The sequence below is a fragment of the Rana temporaria genome, chromosome 1 (genome assembly GCF_905171775.1).
Source record: "Rana temporaria chromosome 1, aRanTem1.1, whole genome shotgun sequence".
Classification (NCBI taxonomy): Eukaryota; Metazoa; Chordata; class Amphibia; order Anura; family Ranidae; genus Rana; species Rana temporaria.
In genome coordinates this window covers 499,186,361-499,200,977 of record NC_053489.1, presented here as the reverse complement: position 1 = coordinate 499,200,977, position 14,617 = coordinate 499,186,361, and the positions used below count along the sequence as shown (strand labels likewise).

The 14,617-nt window shown below is 43.6% G+C and overlaps 1 protein-coding gene across 1 annotated transcript in view; it reads right to left on the bottom strand.

Annotated features, from left to right (window-relative positions):
• Nucleotides 1-11,738: 11,738 nt before the first annotated feature.
• Nucleotides 11,739-14,617, bottom strand: part of INTU (inturned planar cell polarity protein) — a 100,678-nt gene continuing 97,799 nt past the window's right edge. The window contains exon 16 of the mRNA XM_040330672.1: nt 11,739-13,432. Within this exon, the coding sequence (XP_040186606.1) occupies nt 13,321-13,432 (112 nt within the window). The 3' untranslated portion in view covers nt 11,739-13,320. The remainder of the gene's footprint in view (nt 13,433-14,617) is intronic.

The following is a 14,617-nucleotide window of genomic DNA, read 5'->3' as shown; positions in this document are numbered from 1 at the left end:
CGCAGAGGTGATCAAATACCACCAAAAGAAAGCTCTATTTGTGGGAAAAAAAGGACGCCAATTTTGTTTGGGAGCCACGTCGCACGACCGCGCAATTGTCAGTTAAAGCAACGCAGTGCCGAATCGCAAAAACTGTCCGGGTCCTTTAGCTGCCTAAAGGTCCGGGTCTTAAGTGGTTAAAGCAACGCAGTGCAGAATTGTAAAAAGTGCTCTGGTCAGGAAGAGGGTAAAATCTTCCGGGGCTGAAGCGGTTAATATTGATTGCACCCTGGGGGATAGGGTTGTCCCGATACCGATATCAGAACCGATACTGAGCATTTGCGCGAGTACTTGTACTCGCGCAAATTTTTCCGATGCCTGACCCGATACTTCCCCCCCCCCCCCGAGAGCTGGTGGAGAGGGGGCGGAGTGCGGGTGGAGAGGGGGCGGAGAGCGGAGCAGAGCAGTCCTCGTATGGAGGAGAGGAGAGCTGCTGCCGCTGTCGCCTAGTCCCCTAAGACAAAGCCAAGTCCTCCCCCCGCCGCTGCCGACATCTAGTTAATTTGCGCTGGGGGAACAAAACAGCTTTCATTTGAATAGCTGTGTGTTCCCCGCCGCACCTTATGTATAGACACTCCACCTTGCCCAGAAACTTTGACAGACAGATCACCCGTCCCAGGATTGGACGGGTGATCTGTCTATCAAAGTGCCCGGGCAAAGGGCAGTGTCTATACATGACGAGGCGCGGCGGGGAACACACAGCTATTCAAATGAAAGCTGTTGTGTTCCCCCAGCGCAAATTAACTAGATGTCGGCAGCGGCGGGGGGGGGGGGGGGACTTGACTTTGTCTTAGGGGACACATGGCTGCATCAGGGACATGGCTGAATTTCGGGACAAGGCTGAATTTCGGGACACAAGGCTGCATTTAAAAAAAAATATCGGTAATCGGTATCGGCGAGTACATGAAAAAAAGTATCGGTACTTGTACTCGGTCCTAAAAAAGTGGTATCGGGACAACCCTACTGGGGGATAAAAAAAATGTGGACACCCCCCCACTCTGAAACATACAGTAATTAGCAATTAGACTCATAATGAGTTAACTGCAGCAGATCAGGCAGCGATTGCGATTGTTTGCCAGAGTTTACAGTATATCATTACCGCTCACTGACTGGTTTCTAGAGGTTACAGCAAGTGGCATCACTGGGGGGGGGGGGGGGCAGGGGTGACACCATCCCAAGGGCAGTGGAGGGTCCTGGGTCCCTGAGGCAGGGCTCTTCAGCGGAACCGTGCTAGCCCTGAGTGAGTCTCCCCACTCTCACTCCTGCTGCAGCTGCCTCCTTTCAGTATACACAAGCCCGCCGCCCGAAGAGTGACAGTCTGAGCAAGACAGTCACATTTTATACATACATATTCCGCTTTGTAGTTTTCAATATCCAGGGGGGGGTCTGCACTAATGGGGCAGGGGGGTTATCCTGAGGGGGGGTCTGCACTCATGGAGGGGGTTTATCCTGAGGGGGTCTGCACTAATGGGGGAGGGGGCTATCCTGAGGCGGGTATTCACTAATGGGGAAGGGGGGTTATCCTAAGGTGGGTCTGCACTGATGGGAGGTTTATCCTGAGTGGGGTCTGTACTGGTGGAGGGGGGTTATCCTGAGGGGGGGTCTGCACTAATGGGGGAGGGGGGTTATCCCGAGGGGGTCTTCACTAATGGGGGAGGGGGGTTTATCCTGAGGGGTGTCTGCACTGATGGAGGGGGGGGGTTCTCCTGAGGGGGGTCTATACTGATGGAGAGGGGGTGGTTTATCCTGAGGGGGGTCTGTACTGATTGAGGGGGTGGTTTGTCCTGAGGGGGGGGTCTCGACTGAAGGAGGAGGGTGGGTCTATGCTGAGGGAAGACTATAGTTGGTGATGGGGGGGGCAGCATGTTTTACCACTCCGGGTGACACCAACCCTAGTGACACCACTGGCTACAGCACATAATTTCTGCTTGCTGATTGGTTGCTAGAGGTTACAGCACATCATTACCGCTCACCGATTGGTTGCTAGAGGTTACAGAACATCATTATTGCTCACTGATTGGTTTCTAGAGATTACTGCAAATCATTGTTCACTGATTGGTTGCTAGATGCTACTGTACATCATTACCTCTGCATCAAATTGTGGGTGTGGCCAAGCTGCACTAACATTGAGGGGTGCGCTACATACAGAGTGCAGGGTTCAGGGGTGCACCAGGTGCAGAGTGCAGGGGTGAGCCAGGTGCACTCCCCCCCCCCCATTCCAGTACAGAGTTACACTACCCCCTTCCAGAGCTCTCCTAACACCCCCTCATTCCAGTACAGAGTTCCACCCCCCCCTCAAACTACAAGGATCTTCTCCCACGCCACCCCCGATTCCAGTACACAGTTTTCCTCTAACAAATCATACTCACAGCATGTCCGTGCAGCCTGCAGGTTTCAGAAGAAGCTTCCCCTGTGAAGATGCCCCGCTTCCTCCCTCCTCTTTTCTGAGATCGGTGTATACCCGAGTGATCCGAGTGGCCGCCAGGAGAGGAGTGCTGTCACTTGTAAATACAGAAGCAGCACTTCTGTATTTACAAGTGACGTTAGGCGAGCAGCCAGCATACGACCAGCACCGAAGTTGGCCAAACTCTGGCAGGCAACACAAGCCCCCCCAACAATGACAGGGCCCTGGGCAAATGTTCATTTGCCCCACGTTAAAGACGGCCCTGGGCCTACTTCTCCTTTACCACCATTCCCTTTGGCAAAGGCATCTTTAAAACAACCATGCTTGCCTATAACGATTCTATTTCGATTTTTACAGGGCTGTAGGCATATGTCTGCGACCAGCTGGAGATGATTGTTTAGCTATTAGATGATTTGATTTTTTGGGGATCAAATCACTCTCTCAATACATATACAGTATATAGTGTCAGATTTCAGATTATTGTAGTCAGCGAATTAAACAATTATTGATAGCTGTGAATTTCTGCAGTTGGCATGCAGTCTCTACAATAAACATCTTCTTGTTTGACGAGAGTTGCCTGACTGTCTGGCTTCAATGCTTTCAAGGTCACTGGCCCAAATCAAGTATGCAGGTCGGGAAGTCAGAAGTCCTTATCGGAAGTGTTGCTCGGAGCTGGTGCTGATTCACAAATCAATTAAATGAACCCAGGTAGCCAGGCGACTAGAATTTTCAAAAGAAGGTCTCTTAAAGGCTGCCTTCATGCCCTCAAGATCGATTGGATCTGAACTCAAAAATATATGTTGACAGAACAGAGTGAGTGGCAGAAATTTAAAGGTGTGACCCATCAATGAAAATGTATAAGCCTGCCATCCAACATTTGTCTGTGGAAAATCTGACAACAATTGTCTGATGGAGCGTACAAATGGTCAAATTTTAGGCCAACAGTCTGTCAACACACAATTCCCATCTGAAAATCCGATTGTGTGTACAAGGCTTTTAGTTTTGATGTTGCCATGTTAAAAAGGGAACATCTAAAAGTGTTAACTGTGCCTAGGAATTACAATCCAAGAAGAAACAGCTGCACACCACAGCAAGTCCTTGCACCATTTATTGTGTGATCTCCAAAATAAAGCGACACAAAGAGGATGCTACTGGTTGATGCTTTTCACACAAACACTGCGCTTAATCATAGTCATTTGTTAATTTGATTAATTAGCGTGAAACACATCAGCCTGTCTGTGTCACTTTATTTTGGAGATCGCACAATAAATGGTGCAAGGACTTGCTGTGGTGTGCAGCAGTTTCTTTTTGGATTGTATGCTTTACAGAGGCGAGCCGGGGCAGGCACCAATGTGCGGAGTCTATTAGGCTAGTCCACCTTACCATTATACATGAGCCTAAGAATTACCCTGAAAAAAATTAAATATGTTTTGCCTTAAATTCCTTCTGCAAAAAAAGTAGTGTGCTTCATAGTATGCGAGTCTACCTAAACTTCCTTGGAGGGTCTGCCGAAACAAAACCCTCCCAGGTGGGGCTCCCCTGAAGGGAGACCCCATGAGAGCAGGCGAACTAAGCCAAAAGGCCATGTCCACCTACTCCCAAGACATTCAGGGCTGGCCCGAGGACCTGCACCCTACTAATCACACACAAAGGTGTACAAAAACGTGCACCAACAAAAAAAGACATAAAAGTGACCAACAAGGGGCTAAAATAAAAAAGAAAGTGGGGGAGAAGGAAGGTGGGAGATATGAGTGGAAAGTGACCATCGTACAATACGATGGCCGGCCCTCCGGCCAGGAAACAAAAATTCCTCTGGTCCCAGCCAAAAGGCCCGGCCCTAGAGGCAGGTGTGAAAAGGGTGTTTGTGGAGACGTGGCCCTGGTGCCATACGAGTAAGTGCCCTATCAAACACTTGTGCAATGTATGGCATCCCTGGACTGCCACTCCAGGGGCACTATCTCCACAGGCCTGACCCCCGGCCCGGACCAGCAGCACCCTTCCCAGCCAGGAAGTTAGGAGTTCAGAAGGCTTCCACCTCCACACCAGCAGGTTTAGCATCTGCCAACCGCCATCCCTTTCCACCTCGCCGTGTACTCGGGATGGTTAGCATAGCACCACCTACTGGCAACTGATAAGAACAGATACTACACTTGAAGCGATGGCTGTGCTGCTCACTATTCTACTTGCAGGAGGCTCCAACATAAGAAAGAAAAGCCTGGATTCTACCAAGATGGCTGTCCCCACGCAGAGTGCAGAACAAAGGTATCATAAGCTAGTAATGGAGAAAGGATCAGCTGTAGAAAGACCACATGCAATGATATTGATGACAATTCTTTTTCCCTCTGCCTGCCCTTTTTTTTGGCACAGCACCAAGAATGGCATTTAAGTCCCCAAACAAAAGGATGAAAGCCAATTCCCTGCATACACATTTGCAGCCATGTTTGTGTGAGACGATCCCTTTCTGTGCTGAAGTACATATTTTACAAATTATGTTTGTCTATGTCTATTCTGCATGGTCAATGTGCACCAACAAAAGGTTACTGAAAAAAATAAAATTAGTAGGCATATTACGTCATAATAAAAAAGACAGACAGTTTAGAGCTATTGTTATAGAATATTTATTACTCACATTTTTGTTTTGTTATAAAAGTTGAGGTCACTTTTAGTGTTTAGCTACAAAACATAGATTTTCTTTTAATCACCACATCATTAGTATACAGAACACAATATTTTATTCTGTTACATGTCCATCATGTAAGAAATGACAAAAAGTAAAAACAATATGAAAATAAAAATTCAGCATATAAATTTATTAAAATACACAAGTGCAAAAGGAGTTTCATTTTATCCAAAAATATATTTCAAGTAGAAAATACAAAATGAATGTTTTAACCTTGTCAATAAAATAATGCAATATGATTTGTAAGCATACAAATTTATCACATATTAAAATAAAAGAAAGTTAAATGGTAGCTTTGACATGACAGCTCAAATGATCAATTAGAACTAGGGGCTCTTAAGCGAGGTTAGCTTATTAAAAGGTTGCTTTCCTCTGTGCCCTCATTCCTGAAGTCTCAATTCAGTCTGGGGCTCAGAAATATGTCTAGAGCCAACAATTTGTGCAACTAGACCCGCAAATGCTTGGCATGGGACACTACTTAAAGCGGTAGTAATGTTTGTTTAAAACATTTTTTTTTTTTATAATATAAGATATATAGATTATATATACACACACACACACACACACACACATATAATAGTATAGCATGTGTCATAATCGCATACTGTGAGACTTACCTTAGAACAAAGCCCTCAAGCAGCTCACCGTCACTGCTGACAGAGCTTCCATCTTCCCCAAGTCTCGCTTCCGGGTTTGCAGGCTTCGGCCGTCTGGGTGGCTGAGCTGCGGTGACGTCACTCCTGCGCATGCGCACAGGAGTCACGGTTTACAGCACAGACCTCCGACGGCCGTTTCTTCAGAGCGCATGCATTGGTGACGTCACTGGCTGCTGCTCCTCAGTGCAATATTTGCTAAACGGTGCACATCTAAGAGATGATTTCACCTACAGGTAAGCCTCATTATAAGCTTACCTGCAGGTAAAAAGGTCCCAGAAATGATATTACTACCACTTTAAGTCAAAGTTCCATACAGGGGACACAGAGGTGAGAAAATTAAGGTGTCAAATTCAAATAATAAGTTTTTGGATGAGTTGATTTACAGAGAAGAACACTTTAGAGAACAACAAACTGGGCATAAAGTATATGCGAACCCCAACACCCTTTACTTCTCTTTTGTGCTCCATTTTGGTCTGTTAAATATACCATTGAAAGCAGTTTCATATATCTATTTCAGAAGTGCAAATAAGAACTGTTGAACTTTTAGAGCTTCTTCCTGTGTTATCTAAGAGTCTATATAGATCCCATGTTCTTATCTTGGGACTACAAGCCAGTTAGTGCCTATGTTTTGTTAAAGGAGACAGTGGGATGGATTGAATAGTTTAGCAAAAAGAAAGCTGTGCAGGGCTGACACCACTCAGTCCACAAAAATTCTCTGTGTCGTCAGTCCTGATAAGGGAATAAAGAGTGGAGAGCATTTCTGGGGGATCAATAGGTATTTTTCTGTACTTGCATGGGGGAAAGAAACAGGGAAATGAGTATGCATTTAAGATGTACTGAGCATGTGCTTTTTTTTTTCTTGCCCCGACATATGCTTTAGCATATGCCTAAATGTAAAAATAAAAACAAAAGGGGCATTACTATTAAATCGGATGTGTCCATTGTCCTGCTGGCTCTTCCATTCTTTGAAAATGTCCTCCACTGATGCCCCTCTACCCCACAATCTTCCAGTGTAGGGGGATTAACAGAGCTGAGGGACAAACACTCATCAAAAATGCACAACTATGCCCTCCCTTTTCAGCCCACCATCTCCATTCGCAAGAGCGGTCTTATAGTTTCCATCAATGGAAAGCACGCCATAAATGGAGGCAGACCTTTCATTCATTCACCGGTCCTCCATTCATAGAGCACTTTTCACTGATGGAAGCTATATTACAGCTTCTATAAATGGAGGAAAGGATCAGAATAGGTGGGTATAGTCAGCACACTTAAAAGGATTGCCTTTCACAGGTACAACGCTAGTATTAATCCCTGAAGCACCTCTATTAACCATTTCCAGCACCTAGAACATACCCACACAGCCTCGGGTGGAAGTAGTTATACCAGGATCATGGCTGCAGCCATGGTCCAGGTTTCAAAACTTACAGCCTGCGATGGGTTTTCCTAAAAAAAGTGATCCGAGTGGCTTTACAGCCATCCAATCACATTTACATGATACAGTTGAGACCACCCCTCCCCCCTTGCGGTTCCCGGGTGCTCCGGTGCAATCAGAGTTGGATTGGCTAATTATAGAGAAGTACATCTTCCCTTCCTCTGTGATGAATAAAGCCAGAAGCGACAAGCGGTTTCAGTTTGTGGTTTACAAGCTGTTACTGGCCACACAAGCATCTGATCAAATTGATCTCAGTTTGATCAAATGCTTTTGAGGGCAAAGGAAAAATCTGTTGTCTAATAGATCTCTCAGTAAAAGTGTTCCTGTCACAAGGGATGTTGTTTATCCCTTGTGATAGCTATAAAGTTGAAAAAACGTTACTACAATAAAAAATGTGTGTCCCCGTCTCCCTGTGCATGTAGGTTCCGCACAAATATGTAAAAAATTATAGCAACACACGTGAGGTATGGTCGCGAATGTCAGAGTGCAATAATTCCAGTGCCAGACCACCTTTTAAACTGGTAATCTGTAAAGGCTTTTAAAGCATAGCCTATGGATGATTTATTGTACAATAGTTTGTTGCCATTCCACAGGTGTACACAATTTTAAAGCATGGCATGTTGGGTATCTACTCAGCGTAACATGTTTTACATTTTACCCAAAAAACTTGGCATCATATTGTGTTTTCTGTGCACTAACATTCCATTAACCACTTAAACCCCGGACCATTTTGTTGCTAAAGGACTAGGCCACTTTTTGCGATTCGGCACTGTGTCACTTCAACTGACAATTGCGCGGTCGTGCGACGTGGCTCCCAAACAAAATTGGCGTCCTTTTTTCCCACAAATAGAGCTTTCTTTTGGTGGTATTTGATCACCTCTGCAGGTTTTTATTTTTTGGGCTAATAACAAATAAAAGAGCGACAATTTTGAAAAAAAAATGCAATATTTTTAACTTTTTGCTATAATAAATATCCCCAAATATATATATATATATATATATATATATATATATATATATATATATATATATATATATATATATATATATATATATATATACATATATACACACATACATATACATACACACAGGGTTTTTTTTCAGGGGGAACTTCCACCACCTCTGGCTCAGACCCTTTGGTGCCTGCTCACCACAATTACTTGTAAACACAGAAGTCTGGTTTCTGGGTTTACAAGTGATAGCTCTGCACTCTGTGTAACCCCCTGAACTCTGCACTCTGTATGTAATGCAATCCTGGAATTTAATGCCCCTTTAAGACCCTTCTACTGTTTGTAAAATCTGAACAGGGTCGTGGTTGAGTTCCTGCACCTATTTTCGGAGAAAAAAAAGCTCTGTATATATATATATATATATATATATATATATATATATATACATACACATACACACACACAAATCCTCAGTTTAGTCCGATACGTATTCTACATATTTTGCTAAAAAAAAAAAAAAAAAAAAAGCGTTTGATTGGTTTGCACAAAAGTTATAGCGTCTACAAAATAGGGGATAGTTTTATGGCATTTTATTAATAATTATTTTTTTACTAGTAATGGCGGCGATCTTTATCGTGACTGCGACTTAATGGCGGGACACATGACACTATTTTGTGACCATTGTAATTTTTACAGCGATCAGTGATATAAAAATGCACTGATTACTGTGAAAAAGCCACTGGCAGTGAAGGGGTTAACCTCTAGGGGGCGCTGAAGTGTTTCCTAGGGAGCGATTACTACTGTGTGGGGGCGTGGCTTGGTGTGTGATGTCAGTGATCGTTGTTTCCTATGACAGGGAACAGATGATCAGCGACACTCACACTAGGAAGAACGGGGAAAGGTTTGTTTACACTTACCTCTCCCCGTTCTTCAGCTCTGTGACCCGATCGCGGGACACCGGCGGCGATCGGGTCCGCTGGTCCCTCATGCACGGTCACGGAGCTCAGGACCGGGTCGCGCACGACCCACAGGGGTCTTTTAAAGGGCAACGTACCTGTACGTGATTGTGCCCAGCCGAGCCATTCTGCCAACGTAAATCAGCGTGAGGCGTTTCTTAAGGGGGCAAAGGACCAGCCGTCACCATGTTACGTTGGTATTTTGACACTAAATACTGTTATGGCAGCAACTAGCTACCATAACCCTAGTATTTTTAAAAAACAGCAGGAGGCTGGCTTTCAGGTAAAAATGGTCTCAGCGGCAGATTTGCCGCAAGATCACTTATCGGTGGCAGGAGAGGGTCCCCCCCTCCCACCACTCTCTGGCCGTCTCCACTACTTTTTACTGCGGCAACATGACTCGGCTGGGCGAAACAATATTATGTTACGTCGCTTCGCCATGTGACCACTAGGGGCGCGCGTGCTCGCTTCTCGCCCTCGGAGCTGATGCAAGTGCCAGGCGGGCGCGATGACCGCTGGGCACGCGAGATCGCTCGTGACAGAATGAGACTCGGGAGCTGTGTGTGTAAACACACAGCTCCCGGTTCTTTCAGGGGAGAAATGACTGATCGTCTGTTCATACAAAGTATGAACACCGATCAGCCTCCTCCCCTAGCAAGTCTCACCCCCCCCCCCACAGTTAGAATCACTCACTAGAACACACTTAACACTAGGGGGCGATCAAGGGGTTAAGTGTTAAAGAAAGCTCTATTTGTGAAAAAAAGTCAATTTTGTCTGGGTACAGCGTTGCATAACAGCGCAATTGTCAAAGCGACACAGTGCCAAATCTCAAAAAAATGGCCCGGTCACTGGGCAGCCAATTCTTCGGAGGCTGAAGTGGTTAAAGAAATGTATTTATTTTATTGCATTTTGGTGTAAATATGAGATACGACGTCTTTTTGATCCCAGATCGTCCTGTCATGCTTTTTTCCCCCCCCCCAATTACAATGGAAGTTTACATTCCTTGTAATAGGAATAAAAGTGACTCAAAAAGGACAGTGTAAAAAATAAAAAATAAATCAAATAATAAAATAAAAAATGTAAGCGCCCCGTCCCGCCAAGCTCGTGCGCAGAAGAGAACGCATATGAAAACGGTGTTAAAACCTCATGTGAGGTATTGCCGCAAACATTAGAGCGAGAGCAATAATTCTAGCCCTAGACCGCCTCTGTAACTCAAAACTGTTAACCTGAAGGAATTTTTAAACATCACCTATGGAGATTTTTAATGGTGAAAGTTTGTCGCCATTCCATGGGCGGGCCCAATTTTGAAGCATGACATGTTGGGTATCAATTTACTCGGTGGAAGATTATCTTTCACAGTATAATTTTTTTTTTTTACTGTTGCCTTATTCAAGTTAAAAAAAAATGCGCTTGTAAGACGACTGCACAAATACGGTGCGACAAAGTATTGCAACGGCCGCCATTTTATTCTCTAGGGTGTCTGGAAAAAAAAATATATGTTTGGGGGCTCTTGTAATTTTCTAGCAAAAAAAAAATAAAAGATTTTTGGTCTCTCTAGAACTTCATAGACTGGGTGAGCACAAACGTATAATACTGAATGTTATAAATACAATGAATTGAATAAATTTGAATGTAGATTGATACTAATGATATATGTTCTGTTTTATGTGATTAGATACAAAAATAGATGGATGTGGCGCCCTGACGACGCACAATTGCGAAACATGTTGGTTTCCAGCATCACTATCATCTAGTTATCTTGTTATCAGCATTCATCAATGGCCTAAGTGGTTTTATGACTATGTCATAATTTTTTATATTGTATTTATATGAATACATTTTGTATTTTCTTAAACAAATTTGTGTTCTATATGCTCACCTATAAAACAGACATACTTTCTCCACAAAGTCCTATTCTATACTTAGTAAGCAACTGCCTGCTCAGTTTTTCTTTTAATCCAAGGACTGGAGTATCTTCTCTGTTCTGGAAACTGTCAAATACACCTTTCAAATATAGCAAAAAAAAAAAAAATGCATATTTTTATATGTATGTGAGAAATGTCCGAATTGGTCAGTAGGCAAGTGGTTAAAGAGGAAGTAAACTTCCATCTTTAAGTTTTACCTATAGGTAAGCCTAGAATAAGCCACACTGGAAGATTGCGGGGGTGGAGGAAGTTTTCAAGGAACGCAGGAACCAGCAGCAAAGGACAGAGTAATAGTAAGTAATGCCCCGTATGTGGTTTTTTTTTTTTCCGCTATGGGGGCACTAGTGAGGGCTCGATCCCGAACTGCTCTGTGTGCGTCTATTGACATACACAGTGCAGCTCACCCCCACTCCCTTCTCAATGGCTGTGACTAACAGCAGAAGGAGCCAATGGCTCCCACTTTTCTGTCTGAGGGGAGAGAGGGAGAGAGGGAGGGGGAGAGAGGGAGAGAGGGAGAGAGGGAGGGGGAGAGAGGGAGGGGGAGAGAGGGAGGGAGAGGGAGAGAGGGAGGGAGAGGGAGAGAGGGAGAGAGGGAGAGAGGGAGAGAGGGAGAGAGGGAGAGAGAGAGAGAGAGAGAGAGAGAGAGAGAGAGAGAGAGAGAGAGAGAGAGAGAGCGCATCTCCTGTTCTCGTGCACAGGCCTGGATTGATATTGTGCTCAGGAAAGTATTTGGGGAACTGCCCACAGAATATTTAACTTTATGCATGCAGTGCACTTCTGAGTTTAGAACCACTTTAGGTAGAAATGTGAATATTTAGGTTTAAATTGGAACTGTGCAGGCATATGAAATATTGATATTTACCCTCTTTATAAGATTTGCTTATTTAACTTAGAGACCTCCTAAAGTCTGGCTATTGCTGCCTTGACATGTGCCTGAAATCATGCCTATATTGCCAGTCTGTCTTCTAGCACACAAGTAATAATACCCGTTTCAAACACAGGGCTAGGTTTGGATGTTCATTCCACTATATGACAAGGCCCTGCCACTCCTGCCAGGAGACCTTATAGAGTCAATTCACAAAGCTTTTCCCTTTGTTCTAGGCTGCCGTTACATTGATGGCACACATTTTGTTGTTAGCCAATTCACAAGACTCAATAATGTTTCTTATACGTTAACACTTTAACTGCCACGGACGTAAAAATGTTGGTGGCAATGAGGGGGGTGCCTCTGCCAGGAGTGTGTGTAAATCTATCAAGCCGACTACCAGCTGATAAATGGACCTGTATCACTTCCACACAGGCTAATTATGGCCAGGACCCCTGCGTGTGCTTTCACATTTCCCAGGCTCCATGCATCCATCAGCTGGGCAGGATTGGTATGGCGGGTGATAGTGGGTAGAGGGGAAGGAGAAGAGTGAATGTCTGTTCACTGGCATACCCTTCCTGTTACTGACATGGAAGTGACGTTAACTTAAAACATCACTTTCAGGTCCCCCTCTTACTTTCCCCAGCCAGTATGGCTAGGGAAGAAACAAATGCAATTCAATCTGCACTTCATTTGCCTTGTTTAGATCCCCGATGTCTCAAAGAGAACCAGTCACCAAAAAAAATAAAAAAATCATCACATAGGGGATTAAAATCAAAAGCAGTTAAGAAAATGCCATTTTCATTTATTTTTCTACTTTTTTTTGTTCTAGTCAATTGCTATCAATGTCATTTCCTTGCCAATCTGAGGTGTTAACATGGGTTTAGACACTATATACGAGCCTTAGCGTCTATGAGGGCATTCACAGAAATATAAAAATTCCTCTCAATATCAACTAAACCATGGACAACCAATGGGTGAGGGCATATAATAAGGAAATATCACAGGAACAGTTTCAATCAGAAAGTAATTTCTGCTGCATTGCTGCTAAAATATAATATTTGAAAAAAAAAAAAAAATCAGTACCTTGAAAAACTAGTTAGATATATCAAATACTTAATTTTATAAAAAAACAAAATCAATAAATAAAATGTCCAAAAGTTCAACAAACGCCATTATACTTTAAATGAAAAAAAATTGACTAACCAGTCACTAATTGGAAATCATGTTTAAATCAATAGGTTTCCATTGTGGTCAGTGATCTTTCCAACAGGTAGGCAGAAATCAAGCTTTCAGTGCTAATAAATATTGAATCGAGTGATTGATTTGCCACATGAATGGCCAACATAAGTGCTTGCACAGATATTGTATTTGCAATACAAAAGTCATTGGTGTATGAAGCAGAAACCACTAAAGTGGCATCCCAAATGAAAGCTTAAAAGCCAACTCAACTGCAACTTCTGTGACGGAATCGTGGAAGCAAACGTAGAACTCCTGAGGCTGTGGCTGTAGAAAGAGTCTCCTGCAATAGAAAGTGATGGTCAGCTTGTCAGTGGGGTGTGGAGACACCGGGCAATCGTCCAACAACCAGCCTGTGTATTCAAGTTTCATCTATTAAGTGCTCCACTTAAGTGATTTACCATGTACAGTATGTGTGGTCATTGTAAGCAGGATTTCATTAACATTGCACTTTATTGCATATATTAATTCATGGGAAAATACATATTTGCCTTCCTGTCATAGCAACCAGAACATCTGCACTGATTAGAGTTCCTACATTAAATCGCTTCAACATCCTGTAAATGGAGACTTCGCTATACAAGAGTGGGATAACGTGTTTGGAAACCTGGCCATGGTATTCCAAAATAAAGAAAAGTAAAAATAACCATTACCTTTACATAATACGATGTGCACCAACATGTGTGCATCTGGTATTTCTTCTTTCAAAGGAGCCGTCACAACTGGGCTTATGCAACAATCTCAGTATTCAGCTTTGAATTACTAGAATGCTTATATAATAATTATATGCACCCTTACTTTGTCTGACCCTTTGGCTCAAGTGTCAGAATTTAGGGTTTACTACCAAACCTTATACTCATGGCTTATTCTGGAGCTTTTGTAAGACCTTATGTATATGTCACCCAAACATGATCAAGGTTTCAAAGGACCCTCAAGGCCTGCCAAGTGGTCCAACAGAGTATTAGTGCGCCATAAAAAGGGGATAGTATCCCTGTATCGACACTATTATGATAAGAAGTCAAGGAATTCAAAAGGCTGATAAATAGATCACTTCTAAAAGTATACTTCAAATGCAGTGGAACCTTGGTTAATGAGTAGCGTGGCCAACGAGCGTTTTTTCAAAGACAAGCAACTTTAAAAAAAAGTCCTGGTTTGCGAGTGTTGTCTCGCAAAACAAGCAGGATTCAAGCCAATGGGGTGTGCAGTACCGCATTTGGCCAGAGGTGCGGGGGGCGCCGGTGACACTCGGAACCGTTCGAAAATACACAAACACTCCGTTTCCGAGCTGTCCATGAGTATTTCCGAGGCTCTCCGGCGATCCCCCACCTCTGGCCACATGCAGTGTTGCATGCAATAGAAGTCAATAGAGAACAAATTATCTTAGTTTCCACGACTTCTATTGGGAAACTCGCTTTGATATGCGAGTGCTTTGGATTACAAGCATTCTCCTTGAACGGATTATGCTCAT